The sequence below is a fragment of the Bubalus bubalis genome, chromosome 24 (genome assembly GCF_019923935.1).
Source record: "Bubalus bubalis isolate 160015118507 breed Murrah chromosome 24, NDDB_SH_1, whole genome shotgun sequence".
Classification (NCBI taxonomy): domain Eukaryota; kingdom Metazoa; phylum Chordata; class Mammalia; order Artiodactyla; family Bovidae; genus Bubalus; species Bubalus bubalis.
The window spans coordinates 39,700,407-39,720,972 of record NC_059180.1 but is presented as its reverse complement, the minus strand read 5'-3'; the positions used below and the strand labels follow the sequence as shown (position 1 = coordinate 39,720,972).

At 54.9% G+C, this 20,566-nt stretch overlaps 1 protein-coding gene across 2 annotated transcripts; it reads left to right on the top strand.

Moving 5' to 3' along the window:
* The first annotated feature begins 8,489 nt into the window (after window positions 1-8,489).
* MMP25 (matrix metallopeptidase 25) lies at window positions 8,490-20,153 on the top strand. Of its 2 annotated transcripts, none has more exons than XM_044936260.2 (10): window positions 8,490-9,076; window positions 9,515-9,647; window positions 11,281-11,416; window positions 11,524-11,816; window positions 16,399-16,575; window positions 16,660-16,741; window positions 16,907-16,989; window positions 17,354-17,506; window positions 17,593-17,850; window positions 19,496-20,153. In XM_044936260.2, the coding sequence occupies exons 1-10, from the start codon at window positions 8,987-8,989 to the stop codon at window positions 19,588-19,590; spliced, it is 1,500 nt and encodes a 499-aa protein (XP_044792195.1). In that variant the 5' UTR covers window positions 8,490-8,986; the 3' UTR covers window positions 19,591-20,153. The 2 variants fall into 2 exon arrangements, with proteins under 2 accessions (XP_044792195.1, XP_025131020.2); XM_025275235.3 differs by having other exon boundaries at window positions 8,493-9,076; window positions 18,017-20,153.
* The last annotated feature ends 413 nt before the right edge of the window (window positions 20,154-20,566 follow it).

Genomic DNA, 20,566 nt, shown 5'->3' with positions numbered 1-20,566 from the left:
CCCGGCAGTCACCACTGTACTTCCTGTCTCTGTGAATTTGACAACTCTAAGTACCAGATATTCGTGGAACTGAATAGAATTTGTTTGCCATTAAGTGTTTCTCAGGGCTTCCCAGGTGACGCTAGTGGTAAAGAACCCACCTGCCAATGCAAGAGAGAAAGAAACGCAGATTCAATCCCTGGGTCAGGAAGATTCCATGGAGGAGGGCATGGCAACCCACTCCAGCGTTCTTGCCCGGAGAATCCCATGGACAGAGGAGCCTGGCGGGCTACAGCCCAAGGGGTTGCAAAGAGTCAGACACGACTTAGCACGCACGCACACAAGTCTTCCAGGGACAGTTTTCTGTCAATGTTTTTCCTTTGAACTGGCCATGTTTCCTGTCTCTTTGTTTGCCCTGTGATTTTTGTTGAACACCGGACATTTAAATCTAATAATGTGGTAACTCTGAAAATCAGATTCTCTCCCTTCCCCAGGGTTTGTTGATTTTTGTTGTTGTTTGGGAGCTTTTTTATTTTTATTTCTTTAATGTTATAGGCTGTCTCTGACTGAAGTGTGAATTCTATATGTTCTTAGGTCTTTTCTGAGCCTTGGGCACACTCAGTCACTTTCTAATTTTCCCCATGAATGTAGTGTTTCTTTTCTTTTTTTTTTTTAATGTCCTCTTCTTTAGTGTCTGACTCCTGAAAGGGGAAAATCGAAAAAAGGTGGTGAAAAAGGGGTTCGGCCCTTTAAACCCTCACTTGGGAGTGGGGGGTTGGAGGCTGCAGCAGTGGGCAGGGGCTGCAAGAATGACTTCCGCCCCCTCTGTCTGCACCTCGGTGATAAGCCGTCAGAGCCCAGATCCCCCACCCCTGGAGGACTGGCTTGTTTCTGCTCACGGTCCTTTCTGCAAGCCCTCCAGGTGGGGGATGGGCGGCTGCTACCAGACTGAGAGCTGACAGGATGCCCATTTACAATCGGAAGCTTCCCCTTGAAGTTGGAAGCCTTCAGGGTTCCAGAACAGTTCCATCAGAGAGACTCTGCCCTGCAGTTGCTGTCCAGGTGGGGAGACAGGTTTCTGGTGCTTCTTGCATTACCATCTTCCAGAATCTTCTCTGATCCAAAGCCTTTTGCACAAGAGTGGGAAACTGTCGGGGTGGGGTGGGGGGAGAAGGGAAGTTCCCAGCACTCCTGGACACAGGAGTCTCACTCACTGTGGTACCAAAACTCTGTGTATGAAGCCCTGACTTGGCTGCAATTAGATTGAGAGAACAGAGCACAGAATGGCAAGAGTTCATGAGCTTATGGAAGGCGGGAAGTTTAAAAAGCCTTTATGTGAGCAGTTGTGTCTCCTCTACCTAATGTTTCATGGGAATGAATATTATGTCCTACTGGGCACATTTCCCCTACCTGGTATCATAAACTCCAAACCTATAGATGAAATCACAGGGTCTGTGGAATTAAAGTAAAAGTTCTACTAGTTGGAATTCTACTAATTGGAATATTCAATCAGACTTTCTGTGAAGTGCCTCTTTTACCTGAGTGCAATTATGGGATCGAAATGAAAAGATTTCGATGAAATTTTAATTTCCATGAAATTAAAAGATGCTTGCTCCTTGGAAGAAAAGCTATGACCAACCTAGACGGCATATTAAAAAGCAGAGACATTACTTTGCCAACAAAGGTCTGTCTAGTCAGAGCTATGGTTTTTCCAGTAGTCATGTATGGATGTGAGAGTTGGACCATAAAGAAAGCTGATGCTGAAGAATTGATGCTTTTGAACTGTAATGGTGGAGAAGACTCTTGAGAGTCCCTTGGACTGCAAGGAGATCAAACTAGTCAATCCTAAAGGAAATCAGTCCTGAATATTCATTGTAAGGACTGAGGCTGAAGCTCCAATATTTTGGCCACCTGATGTGAAGAATTGACTCACTGGACAAGACCCTGATGCTGGGAAAGATTGAAGGCAAGAAGAGAAGGGGACAACAGAGGATGAGATGGTTGGATGGCATCACTGACTCGATGGGCTTGAGTTTGAGCAAGTTCCAGGAGCTGGTGATGGATAGGGAAGCCTGGTGTGCTGCAGTCCATGGGGTTGCAAAGAGTGGGACATGACTGAGCAACTGAACTGAACTGAACTGAACTTAACTGAATTATTGGATTGACACTGTATCTGACTGGGCACTGTTTCCCTAAATAGTACTGTGAAATGGAAGGTGTGCAAATCTGAATTTCAAGCAAGGTTAAACAGAAACCAGCAAGACTGCCCGAGTCCACACAGTGTGGAATAGAAGGTGGGGTGCTGGCTCAGACAAAATCTCTGCGCAGTAGCCCTATGTGGAATGTAGACTGTGGCTTAAGGCAAAAGCCTGTGAGCATGCCCAGCGATGACTACTGGGACTTTGAACTAGAGAGTTTCCAGGGTTATTTACTACAGTAAGTCCCCTACATATGAACAAGTTCCATTCCAAGAGTGTGTTTGGAGTCCAAAAAAGCTAGCCTAGGTACCCAGCTAACACAATCAGCTATGCAGTCCTGAACTGTAATGGTCTTATAATACTTTTCACTCAAATAGTATATTAAAAAACAAAAAATAAAAGAAACATTTTTAATCTTACCACACCGTACCCTGAAAAGTACAGTAATACAGCGCAACAGCTGGCATACAGGGGCTGGCATCAAGTGAACAGGAAGAAGAGTTACTGACTGGAGCGGGGAGAGGAGGTGGGAGATGGGAGAGCTGAAAGGTTGTCAGCAATAGGAGACGGACAGCAAGCTGCAATGTCACTCGCGCCTTATGTGACTGGATATGCCAATGTGTGCTTGCATCTTTGAAAGTTTGCAACTTGAAGGTTCCTAGGTAAGGGATTACAGTACCTAGTTTTCAGATGTTAACTGAAGCTACCCTATGACTGAAGGACATACAACGATCTTGAAAGCTGAAATATCCATAACGTCTAGGCAGATGTCAGAAAAATGCTCCAAAGGAGACGGCAGTGCCCAGAAAAGTCCCACCATAAGATGGAAGTGGTTTTCCCAGGATGGCGCTGCCTGGGGAGACCGTCAGGAGCGGGGAGCCTCTTCTCTGAGGACTGAATCTGCATCTATGTGAGCAGTTCTGAATTCCACCTCTGGACAGCGAATGCCCCATTAACAGCTCTTAACTGACCTTCAAAGAGCTGCTCGGTCTGTGGGCAGTAATTCCCAGGTGAACAGACAACCTCGTCTTTGGAAGATCACCACTCTGATCAAAGAAGGTGAAAACAGGTCAGCCTGGTGGGCTGAAGTGCAAGCTGTTTTCCGAGCTGTGATGGGAGACGTGGCAGTGGTGAAATTTCCTATGTTTTGGTTTCTACAGACTCACGGTCAGGCAGGAGGGTGATGGAAAACTAGCTTCTTAAAGGGATGCCTGGGGACTTCCCTGGTGGGCCAGTGGTGAGGACTCCTAACCTGTGCTTCCACTGCAGGGGCCTGGGTTTGATCCCTGGTTGGGGCACTAAGATCCTGGAAGCTGAGAGGCCAGGCCAAAAGCAAAAAATTAAAAATAAATAAATAAAAGGATGCCCCTCTGGGGCACAGCCCTGTGGAAATCACTTTGGAAATTTGAGGGCACTTGTAAGTAGGATATGACATTTCAGTGCCCATTGTTGGAACCCTCTTCCAGCTTAATAAGCAGAGATTCGGTGTGTTCACTTAAGGTGGCCACGACCTGGACCCATGAAATAAGTGGGCATGGGGCCCCTGCAGCAATATTGAGATGGGGCTGAATCTAGACATGGTCCTCTTGTACCCCCTCCTGGGGTGGCACGTTCTCTGGGGGGCAGGCCTGGATCGTAACTGGCAGGTGAGGCTAATGCTGATGTCCTGGGGGTGCACATGTGTCCTGCCTGGAATCGACCCCGACTCTGGAGTGGGCTTTGCTTACCCAGTGGTAGATACAAATGCTCAGAATGACATAAGAGATCTGCAACAGAAGATACTGTGCCAATTTGCATGGCCGGTCATCATTTCTTGAGACCAAGGACCTCACTTGGTTGCCCGTGATGTCCAGAGTACCCGTTTGGTAGGGAATTGGAGCAAGCAGTTGAAACACTAGTTGTTTAAAATGAGACCAATAAAGAGCTGGGTTACACACCTCCACTTGTAACACAGACATAAGTGTGGCCAAAGGAGTGTCCCCACTGGGGGATGTCTCTGTTTTTCTGGTGGATCTGGGGAAGACAAAGCAGAGAGAAATGCATTTTTGCCAAGGCAGGAAGATACCCATACACCAACTCATTTTTTTGGTTGTTGTTTCCCATCACACCACTTTTTTTCTTCCCATCTGGCTTCCCAAGTGGCGCTAGTGGTAAAGAACCCACCTGCCAATTCAAGAGACATAAGAGATGTGGGTTTGATCCATGGGTCAGGAAGATCCCCTGGAGGAGGGCATGACAACCCACTCCAGTATTCTTGCCTGGAGAATCCCATGGACAGAGCCTGGTGGGCTACATAGTCCATAGGGTTGCAAAGAGTCAGAAGTGACGTAGAACACACCTGCTCCTATGAGCAGGGCTGCAAATACAAGTGCCCAAGACAGCGATGATTCCCAAATAAGAGAAACACTACTTCAAACCTTATGTCAGAATTCCTAAGTGCCTGCTGGGGCAACATACGCCTTCACCCCCGACAAAGTTGGTGTCGACGGCGAACGCAGCTACGGTGGTGCTGTTTAAAGACAGCTCACCAGCGCCAGGGCTGTGTCCTGAGCCCTCCACCTCCCACCTGTTTCTGAGACAAAAAGGAGCAGGCTCTCAGAGGCAGGTTCCCCCGGGAACTCTTGGATACAGTTCAGTCACTCAGTCGTGTCCGACTCTTTTCGACCCCATGAATTGCAGCACGCCAGGCCTCCCTGTCCATCACCAACTCCCGGAGTTCACCCAGACTCAAGTCCATCGAGTCGGTGATGCCATCCAGCCATCTCATCCTCTGGCGTCCCCTTCTCCTCCTGCCTCCAATCCCTCCCAGCATCAGAGTCTTTTCCAATGAGTCAACTCTTCGCACGAGGTGGCCAAAGTACTGGAGTTTCAGCTTTAGCATCATTCCTTCCAAAGAAATCCCAGGGCTGATCTCCTTCAGAATGGACTGGTTGGATCTCCTTGCAGTCCAAGGGACTCTCAAGAGTCTTCTCCAACACCACAGTTCAAAAGCATCAATTCTTCGGTGCTCAGCCTTCTTCACAGTCCAACTCTCACATCCATACATGACCACAGGAAAAACCATAGCCTTGACTAGACGGACCTTTGATGGCAAAGCAATGTCTCTGCTTTTGAATATGCTGTCTAGGTTGGACATAACTTTCCTTCCAAGGAGTAATTGTCTTTTAACTTCATGGCTGCAGTCACCATCTGCAGTGATTTTGGAGCCCAGAAAAATAAAGTCTGACACTGTTTCCACTGTCTCCCCATCTATTTCCCATGAAGTGATGGGACCAGATGCCATGATCTTCGTTTTCTGAATGTTGAGCTTTAAGCCAACTTTTTCACTCTCCACTTTCACCTTCATCAAGAGGCTTTTGAGTTCCTCTTCACTTTCTGCCATAAGGGTGGTGTCATCTGCATATCTGAGGTTATTGATATTTCTCCCGGCAATCTTGATTCCAGCTTGTGTTTCTTCCAGTCCAGCATTTCTCATGATGTACTCTGCATATAAGTTAAATAAGCAGGGTGACAATATACAGCCTTGACGAACTCCTTTTCCTATTTGGAACCAGTCTGTTGTTCCATGTCCAGTTCTAACTGTTGCTTCCTGACCTGCATATAGATTTCTCAAAAGGCAGATCAGGTGGTCTGGTATTCCCGTCTCTTTCAGAATTTTCCACAGTTTATTGTGATCCACACAGTCAAAGGCTTTGGCCTAGTCAATAAAGCAGGAATAGATGTTTTTCTGGAATTCTCTTGCTTTTTCCATGATCCAGCAGATGTTGGCAATTTGATCTCTGGTTCCTGTGCCTTTTCTAAAACCAGCTTGAACATCAGGAAGTTCACGGTTCACATATTGCTGAAGCCTGGCTTGGAGAATTTTGAGCACTACTTTACTAGTGTGTGGGATGAGTGCAATTGTGCGGTAGTTTGAGCATTCTTTGGCATTGCCTTTCTTTGGGATTGGAATGAAAACTGACCTTTTCCAGTCCTGTGGCCACTGCTGAGTTTTCCAAATGTGCTGGCATATAGAGTGCAGCACTTTCACAGCATCATCTTGTATACAGACCAAGGTGTAAGTCAACACTTTGCTTTTCTTAAAAAAAAAAAAAGCTCCCCAGTTCTGCACCTGTGTGACCACAGCCTCTGTGGGCCGAGGAGGGAGACACCGACTGGACTAGCATTGCTGCCTGCAGTCTGGACCAGGACAGTAGCCCAACCTAATGTCCCTTCCAAAGGTGGAAGCCTTTGGGGAATCAATGCAGAGAAAGCGGAACAGGATCAGTATAGAGAAGGCGGAACAGGAGCTAAGAGTAAAGATAAATTAATTATGTCATAAGGGAAAGCCAGTATTACATTAACGCCTTGAAAGAGGCTCAGAGCAAGAGATGATATAATCTCTTAGCTCAATTACAACCAGATGCCCGGAAGGGTGAAGCCACTTGTGCCAAGACTACTCTTGCTTTTGGAACCTGACAAGATCAGATGGAAGCCTGCAACCTCATCCTGGCTACGGATGGGGGTGATTGCTGACTGCGTGGAATTCTGTGACACGCCAGTGTCTTTCAAGTTACATATTGTTTTTTGGGGGGCTTATTTAGGTGCACTGGTTGCCGCCCGTGGGCTCTTTAGTTGTGGCATTCAGGATCTAGTTCCCTGACCAGGGATAGAACCCTGGGCCCCTTGCACTGGGAGCACAGTCTTAGCCATTGGACCACCAGGAAATCCCAGTGTTTCCCTGAGTTCTGTGAGCTGGTCTAACAAATAACTGAATCCAAGGAGGGGGAAGGCATGGGAACCTCTGACTTGTAGCCAACTTGGCTGACCTGGGGTGACCTGCAGACCTCCTGCCTGCATCTGAAGTGGGAGCAGTCTTGTGGGCCTGAACTCTTAACCTGTGGGATCTTAGATAACTCTAGCTATGGTCAGAACTGAAGGACACCCTGGCTGGTGTCACACAGAACTGCCTGATGCGGGAAGAAACCCCACACATCTGGTGTCAGAAGTGTTGTGAGTGTGGCCGTGCGCAAGAGAGCAAAGGAGACCCAGGAGGAGGAGGAGGGGATGTTTTCATTGCACACAGGGATCCAATATGGACTGAGCTGCGTCCCTAAATACATAGGTTGAAGTCCTAACCCCCAGCCCCTCAACATGTGACTGCATTTGGAGACAGGACTTTAAAGAGGCCATTAAGGTAAAATGAGGCAGTTGGGGTGGGCCCTCGTCCAGTGTGACTGGTGTCTATGAGAAGCAGGGATATGGACACCAAGACACCAGGGCTGCCTGGGCAGAGGAAGGACCACGGAGCCACCTGCAAGGTGAGAAGCCTTGGGAAAAACAACCTTGCCTCCAGAAGTAAGGAAATAAACTGCTGTTGTTCGGGCCACCTGGTTTGTGGTGGTTTGTTCTTGCAGCCCCAGCGGCTCAGCACAGGATCTCGATGTTTTAGTTTGCATTTCTACCTTGCTAATCCTGCTCACTGTTTATTTTGTTTAAAAGGCACACGGGGGTCCCATCGCGGCCCAGTTCTGCAGACCGCCCCCCGCCCCCCGACAGGAAGTCCACCCCCGCTTCCTCCTCATCTTTTTCCAGCTGCTCGGCCTCCCAGCACCCGGCTCCCCGCGGGCGTGAGCGGCGGCTCTGCCTCCCCGGTCTCTTCCCATTCGCCCCCTCTTCCGCGCTGCGCTCCGACCGACCTGCCACAGGCGCTCCAGCTCCTGCGAGGATGTTGTTTAGTCTCTAAGTGGTATCCGAGTCTTTGGGACCCTGTGGACTGTAGCCCGCCACGCTCCTCTGTCCAAGGCATTTCCCAGGCAAGAACAGTGGAGTGGGTTGCCATTTCCTTCTCCGGGGGATCCTCCCGACCCAGGGATCAAACCTGAGTCTCCTACATTGGCAGGCGTATTCTTTACCACTGAGCCACCTGGGAAGCCTAGCGAGGATTTTAAAAGCCTAGTACTTGCCCCAAGGTAGTCCTCGGGTCTGGGATCTAGAGACGCTAGAACCTCGGCGTGGGAAGCAGAGACCCTCGCAGCCCACGTGGTTAGGGGAATTAATTCGGGGACCATAGGCAGCCCCAGGCGCGCACACCCGGGCGGCGGGGGGCGGGGTGGGAGGAGTGCGGGGCTGGCAGGGATGGGCGGGGGGCGTGCCGCGGCCCCTTGGAGGGGGAAGTAGCCCAGCCGCCCGCCGCCCGGAAATCCCCCAGCCGAAGCGCCGGCCGCGCGCCCGGGGGTCTCCGGGAAGGGCGGTGGGGGGAGGGGAGGGCCCCGAGCCGCCCCTCCCCAGGGCCGGGCGGCGCGGATCTGAGAAAGCAGAAGCGAGCGGCCCTCCGGAGAGTCCCATTAGAGCAGGGATCTGGGAAGAGAAACTTGCGGCCGGGCTCTCTGAAGCAGTCGGGGAGGCCTTGGATCCGGTAGGGTCTTTAGCCATCACTGACGACGTAAGGCTGGCCCCCGCAGACTGAGCCTTCCCCGCCCGCCCCCGCTCCGCCCCCGCCCCGCCCCGCCGGGCTAGCTCTCCTGTCCGGACGACAGGCCGTCGGCGCGGACCGGACCTGTGCGCACCCCCCGGAGGCCGTGCCGCAGACCCGGAGCCCGCTCCCTCTCAACCTTCCCGGCCCTCGGCTGGACGCCCCAGTACCCCCCGCATCGTACCTCCCAAGGTCCCGGATCCCCGCGCGCCACCCTTTCACCCCCTCACCCACTCCTCGTACGCGGTGCCAGGTCCCTTGAGCCTCTCCGGGCCCCCGACCTCCTCCCCAGATCTCCAGGGCGGCGCGGGGCAGGTCCCCGGGAGCCCAGCCGGCCGCCGGGGAGGAGAGCGCCATGCTCCGGCTCCTGGCCTTGCTGCTCCCGCTGCTGCAGCCGCCCGCGCGCGCCCGGGAGCCCTCGGCGCAGGACGTGAGCCTGGGCGTGGTGAGTGCAGGGGTCCGCCGGCTCCGATCTGCAACAGAGCTGAGAGAGGGGAGCCGGGGCCTGGACTTCTGGGTTCAGAGAAGGCTGGGGACGCTTTCCAAATGTCCAAAGAGTGACCGAGGATGGAGACTGGGGACCCGAATCCTTGGATTCGTGACCGAGGGTGGAGACTGGGGACCCGAATTCTTGGATTCGTCAGGAGGTTGAGGGCCAGAATTTGGAAATCTGAAAAAGGGTTGGGGTGGGGAAGTGGGCACTCTTGGGAACAGATGAACACTAGCAAAGCCGGGGCTGGAGGGCCTGGACCTTGAGGTGGGGAGCAGACGGTTCCCCGGGGCTGGCCATGCCTGGTGAGTGGTGAGGCTTCCAGGATGGTGGTTGGATGGGAGAGTCCCTCCACGAGCCTTTGTGCTTCCCCTGTTCCCACCTCTGGTCTAGGACTGGCTGACCCGCTATGGCTACTTGCCGCCCCCTCACCCTGCCCAGGCCCAGCTGCAGAGCCCTGCAAAACTGCGGGATGCAATCAAGGTCATGCAGAGGTTTGCCGGCCTGCCGGAGACAGGCATCCTGGGTACGTGGCCTCCACCCCCTCCCCAGCCCTGTCTTGGCCCCGCACCCAGCCTGACCATTGTTGCCCACCCCACCAACTGCAGGGTCTAAACATCTGCATGTAGCTGAATCACCAGGGTCTTTGAACATGCTGACCTCAGGTCCCAATCCTGGAGGTGCTAAGACATTCCTGTTTCAGTAAATATTTATCAGGAATCTCTTCCCGATGAACTGACATGTGAGGTCATTCCAGGCTCCACTGGTATAGTGGTGAACGAGGTAGATGAGGTCCCCGCTCACATGGAGCTAAGGTTCTAGAGGGAGAGAGGCTCAGAGCAAGAACAGCGATGAGTGTTGTTAATGATCCTCAGGGGCTGGTCCGGACAGGGCAGGCCCCTCTGAAATAGGTCACCTGAGCCGGGAGGAGCTCATGTGACATGAAGAATTCCTAGGACACAAAGAGGGGGAATGTGGGAGGCGATCTCGCAGGCTGGTGCAAAGGCCCTGTGGCAGACACAGGCTTGTATGCCTGTGATGAAAGGCAGACTGCAGAGCTAAACAAGAGCCAGGAAGGGTGTTTTGGTTTGACTTCAAAAGTGATAAGAATCACTGAGAGGGTTTGAAGCAGGGAGGCAAGGAGACCTGATTTACAGTTTAGAGTTTCCTTTGCTTACTGGACTTTCCTGGTGGCTCAGACGATAAAGCGTCTGCCTACAACGCGGGAGACCTGGGTTCGATCCCTGGGTTGGGAAAATCTCCTGGAGAAGGAAATGGCAACCCACTCCAGTATTCTTGCCTGGAAAATCCCATGGACAGAGGAACCTGGTAGGCTACAGTCCATGGGGTCACAAAGAGTCGGACACGACTGAGTGACATTTACTTTACTATTTACTGCTTACTGGTGGAGAATGGAGAGTGGGGAGCACAGAGACCAGTGTTCAGGCAAGGATGTGATGAGAAGCAGTGAATCCAGAATGTGTATTTCAGAGGCAGAGCTGAGAGGATCCTCCATTGGGTTAAATGAGAGGAAGAGGGAAGCGGAGGGGTCCCTTCCAGATGCGAGGGAGGTAGAACCTTCTGGCCCCAGGATGTGCTCAGTTGCTCCTTGTCACCTCAAACGACAAGATGAGGTTGGACCTTCATGTGGAGCTGAGGGGACTGCTGGGAATGGAGCTGAGCCAGGCAGTGGGATTCCGGGTGACCTGACCTGGGAGGGGCTTGCCACCAGAGACCAGAGACCTGGCTGGCCCGGGGACTTTGAACTTGACCTGGATGTGATGGGGACTCGGGAGCTAGCCTGTGAGGTGTGAGTAGCCTCCCAGGGGCTTCCAACCTTTAAGAGAGGCGTTCTTCTGGCACCCCCAGAGTTCTTTCTCTAGAGTCCAGCTGCCAGGACTCAGGGAAGCGGGCCACCCAGATCCTGGCCTGAGACTCTTGCGTCCATCCAGGACCAGGTGTGAAGGGTGATCATACCCAGAGGGCAGTGCCATAGCTTGGTACGAGCTGGTATTCAGAATCAGATAGCCCGGCTCCCAGTGCAAGCTGTGGGGCCTTTGTGAGCAAGTGTCTGTAGCTCTTGGAAACTCAGTTTGCCCATGGAGAATGCTAGCTCACGCCTGCTGCTGATTCCCCGTCTGCCGCAACCTCTCCCGCAGACCCGCTGACGGTGGCCACGATGCATAAACCCCGCTGCTCGCTGCCCGATGTACTGGGGGCGGCGGGGCTGGTGAGGCGGCGGCGCCGGTACGCTCTGAGCGGCAGCGTGTGGAAGAAGCGGACACTGACGTGGAGGTCAGTCCTGGTGCCCTTTCGACCACCCTGGGGCTGCCCGCTGGGCCCCAGCTTCTTGTGTCTGCCCTCTCTCCTCAGAGCCCCTTACTCGGCCCTCCTCTTTCCAGGGTCAACTCCTTCCCCCAGGGCTCTGGGCTGAGCCAGGAGACTGTGCGGACCCTCATGCACCACGCCCTGACCACCTGGGGCGCCGAGTCAGACCTCAGGTTCCAGGAGGTGGGTTCGCAGGGGCCCACGGAGCCTGACATCCTCATCGACTTTGCCCGGGCCTATCACCAGGACAGCTACCCCTTCGACGGGCAGGGGGGCACCCTGGCCCACGCCTTCTTCCCGGGGGAGCACCCTATCTCTGGGGACACGCACTTCGACGATGAGGAGACCTGGACTTTTGGGTCAAAAGGTACCATCTCCCCTCTTCTGAGAGGTCCCCTGTCCAGATCTGCCTGTCCTTAAGAATGAAGTTTACATTACATTTACTGATGGACGCTGTATCAGTTGGGCTTCTCCAGAGAAACAGAACCAGTAGGATGGGTGTGTGCACGTGTGTGTGGAGAAAGTGATTTACTTTAGGGAACTGGCTCACAGAATTGCAGAGGCTGGTGAGCTCCAAAATCTGTAGGGCAGGCCTGCAAATTGGAAATTCAGGAGACTTGGTGCAATTTTGAGTCCAGTATTTGCAGAGCAAGGCAGCTGGAAACCCAGGCAGGCTTTCCATGTTGCCATCTTTGGGCAGAATTCTTTCTTCTCCAGGAAACCTCAGTTTTGGTTTTTAATGCCTTCAACTGATTAGACGGGCCCCGCCCACACTATGGAGGATAATCTGCTCTACTTACCGTGGCTTATAGATGTTATTCATGCCGATAAAATAACCTCCACAACAACATCTTGACTGGTACTTGATCAGGCATTGGGGCACCCTAGGCTGGCCAAGTTGACACAGAAAATTGACCATCACAGAGGGGAAGTCCAAGTTGGGGCCAAGGACTCAAAAGGGCAAGAACACAGGTCTGCCAGTAGCTGAGTCAGAAGAGTAACTGGCGGTTGCTACACAGGGTGTCACAATTACGTGGAATCACAACAGAGGAAGTACTTAAGCCTGGGGGTGCTCACACAAAGGCTGGCTGAAGGGATGAGGACTTCCTGGAAGCGGTGACTTTGCTTGTTTCACATATGTAGACAGTGCGTGCCAACTAGCGCCCAGGGTCCCACTCTCCTGGAGTACCAGGGTGGGGGTGGGAGGGGACATATAAAGCACAAGCCAGTGAGCTCGCTGAGGCCAGGGGAGTCAGAGGTGGGGGTACAGGGGTGAGGAGCGGTCTGGGATATTCGGGGCTGGAAGACACACACGTGCTGTTGGGAGCGGACCGCAGAGGATGGAGGGCCAGTCTCACATGATGAGAGGGGCCTGGGAGGGCATGTGGCGGGGCCTGGACAATCTGATTCCAAAGGCAGTGGGAGCTGTGGGAGGTTCTGCTTTCCAGAGATACCACTGGCTTCCGTGGGGGGCAAGATGGGGACGGGGAGGCAGGGAGGTAGCTGGGGGTCCAGGCAAGAGATGGTGGGGGCGATGGGAGTGGGGCCGGAGGGCAGTGGGCAGCTCAGTGGGGAGTCCATCAGGATGGACAGAGATTGGGATCTGATTGGATTCAGCAGCAAAGGGAGTGAGGATGGCCGGATACCAGCCAGGTTTCTGGCTCAAAGGCCCTGAAGGATGGTGTCCCATTAATGCAGGTGAGAAGAGGGCGGGGAGGAGGAGCAGGCTGGGGAGGGCAGGTGAGTTCAGGTCGGGGCCTGTGTCTGCAGTGCCGAGTCGGTGCAGGTGGTGCGTTGATGGTCCAGTATCTTGTGCTAGAATTTGGATTCCTCCAACTTAAGTCAGGTTTCCCAGGACTGGCGTGTGAGAGGAAAATTCTTGTGCAAGCAGTTTTGGGGGGCATGTTCCCAGGGGAAAGGGAAGCAGGAGAGACGTCGGGGGAGGGAGGGGGGAGAAGCTAAGCTAGGATGTGGTCTCAGCTGGAGAAGAGCCTGACCCCGCAGGGAACTCTCTGGAGCTCTCTGGAGCGTAAATAGCACCCCAGGGTTGGTTCTGCCTGGAGGCAGGGGGCCCAGCTCTCCCACTCCCCATCCCTGGAACTGCTGGGGGAGGCTGGGCCAGGAGGGAGAGCCATTTGCTGGGGATGGGTCCTCAGGCTCTGCAGGAGGACTTAGGTGAGGTGGGGATAGCAGACACAGATCCACCGCAGGGAGGCTGTGTAACAGCGTTTAAGAACTTGGGGTTGGACTCAATTCAGGGTTCCCCTGCCTGCTGCTGCGTGTGCCAGTTACTTGGCCTCAGAGGGCTCAGTTTCCTCACCTAAGGAATGGGGATAATAGTATGTACTGGTCTCATGGGCTTGCAGATGAAACCAGTAATTCATCTACAGCTCTCAGCACACTGTTCACTGTCGGCCACTATGAGCTGGGTCTCCCAGCACATTTGAGAGTTGGTGGTACCTGGGGGGTCAGGTTCCAGGAGAAGGTAGAATGTGAAGACCAAGTTCAGAGGTGGGGAAGTCTCACAGTTAAGGGGAGGGCAGCAGGTGGGGGGGGGGCGTTGGGGAAGGATGAAAGCAAATGGAGAAAAACTAGGTTGAAAGGTGATTAGGAAGACAAGTGAAGGAGGAAGTGGGCAGCAGTGAGCAGGGCTTCAAGTCATCCAGTAAGTTACTTATGGTTGGATCTCGCCATGTGGGGACAAAGTGACCTTAGTGCCCAATGGCTTGGTGGGTGGAGGGAGAATCCAGACCACAGAGGCATGAGAGGAGCTGAGCAACAGAAGGCTGAGTTCAGACCACTGACCAGAGAGCTTGCTGGGGGGGAGCAGGGTGTGGATGGTGGGCAGACAGGTCCAGGGGGTGCCCTAGGATGAGGGAGTCTTGAAGACTGGGGACAGTGGATGAGTCAATAGAAAGAAAGAGGTGGGGGATGAGTGCATGGATCGAGGATTAACGGATGGATCAATGAACTGATGAACGGACACACGGATGGATGGAGGGACAGATGGATGCATGCATGCACGAAGGCAGAGATGAACGGATGGGTGGGGCTTTGTCCTTGTCCTGGAGGAGGTGAGTGAGGCAAGGATCTCTCCCAGGGCAGGGCAAGAGGCAGGAGATGAGCTGGTGGGGGATGAAGCTCTGTGCCCCATGCACAGAAGCTTACCGATGACACAAGCGGCCTGTCTTGATGAAACAGGAAATTTGTCATCTAAGAGTTGCGGGCTGGGGCTGGGACTGGGTAGCACCTGGAGGGGCTTTGAGTCTGGATTTGAGGCTGAATGAGGGGAGCAAAGGAGCTGCCTGCTGAGGCTGTGGGTGAGGGTGAGGGGAGGTGCAGAGGACCCCCAGAGATGAGCACCGGGAGTCTCTGCGGCTGGATCTGCATGGTTGTGTAATTTCCCTAGCTGAATAGCGTGACAAGGGTGCAAGGAAGGGGTGTGGCCAGAGGAGAGGCAAGGACACTGGGTGGGGCACGTGGTAAAATACAAAAAAGATCTACCTGATTAAGACACCAAATGTCCTCCGTCCAGTTTCTTAGAAAAAGCTCTCAGCGCATATTGAGAAAAGCCACAGTCAACATGGGAATTCATCAGTACTTATGAGTTTGACAGACATCTGAAACCACTGCTGAGAAGCAGGACAGCCCAACCAGGGTTCTGTCTCTGTCATTTAACTTGACCTCTCTGTGCCTCAGTTTCCTCACCTGTAAAATGAGGATAGGAGGTAGAAGTAACTGAGGACAAGCCTTTGCTGCTCTGCTTATGACTCATTCATCTTGTCCTTAGATTCTCACTTAGTGGCCTGGACGGGTGGAGAGAAATTTGCTTTTCAGTTCACCAGGTTACTTCCAATAATTGCACTTTCACCACTGCTCACTCTAGTTAGACATTTCCATGACGGTAGATCAACCTGGGGGTGGTGGGGGGCGCTGCTTGTCTCTTGCTGTCTCTGTGCCTTCTTAGCCTCTCACTGGCTCGGGAATCAGTGAGGAGCTGGGATTCAGCCAGCAGCTGGGAGCGTGGAGATAGCTTGGTCCTGGCGCCTGGGCTGGGTCCCCAGGGAAAAGCCTTCTGTGGTCAGAGAGGTTGGGCACCAGGGCCAGTGGGCTGTGGTTGGAGAGTGCCTGCTAGAGCTTCGAGTTCCGAGAGATGCAGGCTGCAGGGGTGGGGGGTGGAGGCTGTGGGAGGAAGAGATGGAGCGGAAATAGAGGACTGGGGGTCCTGGGCACTAGCCGGGTGGGGATGGAAGGAGGAGGAGGGGGGCCATGGAGTCTGACCTACCTTCCCTGTGGGTGAGAGTGAGAATGATGCAGAGGGGCGGGGCCTCTGGAGCTGCCAGAAGGGAGTTTCCCCAGAGCTGGGGCTCCCTCCAGAGAACCACACACCCAGAGGATCCTGCTTCCTCTAGAATGTTTCCTTTTTTTTTTTTTTTTAAAGAATATTCATTTATGCATTTGGCTGTGCTGGGTCTTCCTTGCGGCCCTTGGGATCTTGCAGCCTGCAGGCTCTCAGTTGCAGCCCATGGGATCTAGTTCCCTGACCTAGACCCCCTGCATTGGGAGCGTGGGGACCAGCGGGGAGGTCTCCCCACATGTTTCTGCATGTTGCCTTGCTGGGGCAGGGGCTCCATCCTTATACAGTTGCTCGTTCCCCTGTCCATGCCGTTTCCTCCTGCTCTTTCCCTAGTCTGCTCTGAGGTCTTTTCAGCCCGTCCCCCGATGTGCAGCACTACCAAACCAGGCTACAGGAGACTATCTACCAAACAAGTGCACCCACAGAGGAGGGAAAAGATGACTCAGGGAGGGGGTCCGCGCAGAGGAGGCTACGGCCACCTCGGAGGGTCTCCTGGCTGTGTCCACCAGAAGGCCCCTTTCTCCGGGGCTTCCTGGGGGTGCCAGGGGTGGGGGTGGAGCCCGGCTCCAGCGCATTCTCCCTTCCTCCCCAGATGGCGAGGGGACGGACCTGTTTGCGGTGGCTGTTCATGAGTTCGGCCACGCCCTGGGCCTGGGCCATTCCTCAGCGCCCGACTCCATCATGAGGCCCTTTTACCAGGGCCCAGTGGGCAACCCCGCCGAGTACCGCCTGTCTCAGGACGACCGCGAAGGCCTGCAGCAGCTCTATGGTACCAGGGGCGGTGGGGTGCTCGCCCCCTGGTGGCCTCTGCAGTAGCGTCAGGGGACCCAGTCCTGTAACCCTCTCTCCACAGGGAGAGCACCCCAAACCCCATATGACAAGCCCACACGGAAGCCCCTGGCTCCTCTCCCGCCCCCTGCCCTGCCCCCGGACAGGTGAGTCCTCTCCAGGTAGGAGGCTTTGGATGCGCTCCCTAACCTCAGGGTCCTCCTCTCCAGATGGGCAGGTGAGAGTCCCTGCCTTGTAGGATGTGGTAAAGGTTAAATAAAAGGAGCGGGACCCCGCCCCTCCTCTCCGCTCACCTCTCTTTTCCTTCTCAGCCCCCCCCAACCCCTCCCTGATCGATGTGATGGCAATTTTGACGCCATCGCCAACATCCGAGGCGAAACTTTCTTCTTCAAAGGTAAGTGACTTCCATCTCCCCGACCGCATACAGCTGGCTTCACATCCACTTAGAGTGACCCGCCGCCCGTGCCCTGAGGGTCGCAGGGATGCCGGACTTTCAGTGCCCAAAACGGGAAACTCCTGGCCCAGCCGGTCACCCTAGAGCCACTGCAGCCTTGATTTTTGATGGACCTGCGCCCCCCCCCCCCGCCCCGCCCCCAGCGGTGGGAGGGGAAACCCCCAACTGTGTCCAAGCCACACCGTGGCGGGCAAGGTGGGTGCGGGGTAGTAGAGGGGTGTACAGAAGGGGTGACCTCCTGCCATCTCATATCACGCCTATACGCCCACCCCTTCTTCATCCCCCCAATCGCCCCCCAACCCAGGCCCCTGGTTCTGGCGCCTCCAGCCCTCGGGACAGCTGGTGTCACCCCGGCCCGCCCGGCTCCACCGCTTCTGGGAGGGGCTGCCAGCCCAGGTGAAGGTCATTCAGGCCGCCTACGCCAGGCACCCCGACGGCCGGATCCTCCTATTTAGCGGTCAGTGCGGTCGGGGTTTGGGGGCTGGGGGTGGCTAGCGCGGGGCATGAGCAGCGCGGCTCACCCGGCCCCCGCCCCGCCCGCAGGCCCGCAGTTCTGGTCGTTCCAGGACCGGCTGCTAGAGGGCGCCGCGCGCCCGCTCACCGAGCTGGGGCTGCCCCCCGGGGAGGAGGTGGACGCCGTGTTCTCCTGGCCGCTCAATGGGAAGACCTACCTGATCCGGGGGCAGCAGTACTGGCGGTACGACGAGGCGGCAGCGCGCCCGGACCCCGGCTACCCGCGCGACCTGAGCCTCTGGGAGGGCGCACCGCCGGCCCCCGACGATGTCACCGTCAGCAACACGGGTGGGAGAGCTTGCGCATCCGGGGGGCCGGGCGATGGGGGACCAGGGGCCGTGGGGGTGGTGGGGCCTACAGACCCCGGGGTGGGGGGAGAAGCGGTGCAGAGAGAGGGGTTTGGAGGGTGTGCAGGCGTGGACCAGCCCCTCAAACATCTCCTCCATCCCCGCAGGTGACACCTACTTCTTCAAGGGCCTCCAGTACTGGCGCTTTCCCAAGGGCAGCATCAAAGCCGAGCCAGACTCCCCCCAACCCATGGGTCCCAAGTTCCTGGACTGCCCCGCCCCCACTGTGGGCCCTCAGGCCCCCAGACCCCCCAGAGCAACACTTCAGCCCGGAGACTGCGACTGTCAATGCGGGATCAGTCAGGCTGCAGGGCGGCCTTCGGTGCCCCTCCTGCCTCTTCTGTCCCTGCTGGTGGGGGGCCTGGCCTCCCCCTGAAGGGAACCTGCGGCTGCGTGGAAGGGAGCGGATCGCCCACGTGGCCCCCTCGGGTTGTGGCTGTGGGAAGTCCGTCCCAGGGGCGGGGCTCAGCCAGGATGCAGCTAGGGATGCCAGTGGAGCTAAGTCCAGGAGGGTGGAGACACAGGGCCGGCCCTGGCACTGAATGTCCTGACTGAGGCCTCCTGGGCCTTCCTTCCTCCCCTGCCCCTGGCCATGACCCTGCAGGACTCTCCGTTTCCCGGAACACCTGGCCTTTCCCAGAGCTCAGGCGGCTGAATTCCTGCAGCCCTGCCCCGCCTGCCAACAGCAGCTGTCCCAAGTGCTTGGCTCTTTACAGGACAGCCCCACTCCCCCTTGCTGAGCCGGCTCTCCAGCCTCTGCTCTAACGTTTCTCATCCTGTCCTCCCTCCACGATGTCCCAATCGAAGCACATTGGTGCGGTCCCAAACCCAGCTCTGCGACCACTCCTGAGCATGTGTCCCAAGTCCGGGGTGACATACGTGGTTCACACGTGGGTGATGCTCCTGAGACAGCCCCTGTGGCCCATCCTTGTTTCTGGTCAGCACGCTGGTACCAGAACCGCCCACATTCAGTAGGACACCCTCCTGCTCCTAAAACACCTCTCCCACCTCCACACCTGAGCCTCTGCCGCCCGCTCCAGAACCCGTTGGCTCCCATCAGCTTGATGTTGGTGGGAAGACAGTGGGCTATCCCCTCTCAGTCTGGGGTCACTGCCTCCTCAGTGCTCCTGGTGACGGATGGGTGGAACCTGGGCCACCTCAATGACCCCCTTCCCCACTGAATTCAGAATCTAAATGAGTGCCTCTGCAACTCTGCTTCTGGAACATTCCACACAGGATGACCGAGGAAGGGAGTTCCCTGGTGGTCCAGTGGTTAGAATCTGGTGCTCTCACTGTCATGGCCTGAGTTAAATTTCTAGTCCCAGAACTAAAATCCTTCAAGCCGATCGATGTGGTCCAAGAAAAAGAGAGAATGACCTAGGGAACTTGAAATATGCAGATTCCATGGCTTCACTGTGAATCCTCACTCTGGGTCTGGGGCCAGGAATCTGCATTTGAACAAACTGGGTGGTTGATGTGGGGGTGGGCTGGGGGGTGGCCCCGATCTGCAAGGGACCAGGGCCAGCAGCTGCCGTCTCGGCTCTCTGTCTTCTGACTTGTGCGTCCCCTCCATGTTCTCCACCCAGGGGCCAACCTCTTCCTGTGTTTACAGAGCCCACTCATGGCCTGGGTGAGAGAGGTTCACCCCCATGGGTGGAGTCACATACCCACCATTTCTTAATGTGCCACCAGCCTCAGTGGGCCCACAGTGCTGCAAGAGCTGACCCAGGAGCATGGAGCCCAGCGTGGTCACGACCAGGCCAGAAGGAGGATGACAGCCCCGTGTCTTCAACCAGCCAGCGACCTGGGAATTCAAAGGCACCAGAAGCCATCTGGGCCTCTGTCAGGACCCTTTCTAAGTATGAGGAGGAGGAAACTTGTCTTCAAAAAGCTTATCAGCCCCGAAGCAGGACAATAAAAATAACAGGAGAGATGGAGCCCCAAGGTGAAGTTTGATGGCAGAAACGTGACAGACCTGAATCACTGTTTTACAGAAGAGGCTGGAATCCAGCATTGACGGGGGACAGGGTGGCTGAGCATGAGCTGGGGGGCAACCAAAAGTTGGTTGGAGGCGCCCAGAGAGGGATGTCCCATGTGACATCTGAGGCTCCTTTTGCTGCAACAATGGACACTTCTCCAGCCTCAGACGTCATGAAGTCAGGTTCACAAAAATGCCAAATGGTATTGAATTATGTTATTTAAAGAATGGGAAATAAATGAGACAAATTATTAAAATATAAACACACAAAACTTTAGTATTTCAAATGGCAACACCAGAAAAGTAAAAAGACACAGAATGGGGACAAAAAGTTGCAGATGATACATGTGGTAAGGGCATGGAGCCAGAAAACTTATATGACCGTTGTGTGTGCGTGCACGCTCAATGCTGTCTCCATGGCCCCATAGACTGTAGCCCCCCAGGCTCCTCTGTCCATGGGGTTTTCCAGGCAACAATGTTGGAGTGGGTTGCCATGTCATCCTCCCAGGGATCTTCCCTGACCCACAGATTGAGCCCAGATCTCTCGCATTGCAGGCAGATTCTTTACCACTGAGCTACCGGGGAAGCCTGGGGAAACAGTCTAGTGGTACCTCAAAAAGTTAAAAGCAGACTTAGGGATTGCATGGTGGTGGGCCGGGGGATGATGGCTTAGGGGTGC

Bases quoted from the DNA above. Each gene is read 5' to 3' on its own strand.
- MMP25 (XM_025275235.3), top strand. From the start codon at position 8,987: ATGCTCCGGCTCCTGGCCTTGCTGCTCCCGCTGCTGCAGCCGCCCGCG. The intron at 9,648-11,280 runs GTACGTGGCCTC...CCTCTCCCGCAG, and splicing joins GCCGGAGACAGGCATCCTGG to ACCCGCTGACGGTGGCCACG. The intron at 11,417-11,523 runs GTCAGTCCTGGT...TCCTCTTTCCAG, and splicing joins AAGCGGACACTGACGTGGAG to GGTCAACTCCTTCCCCCAGG.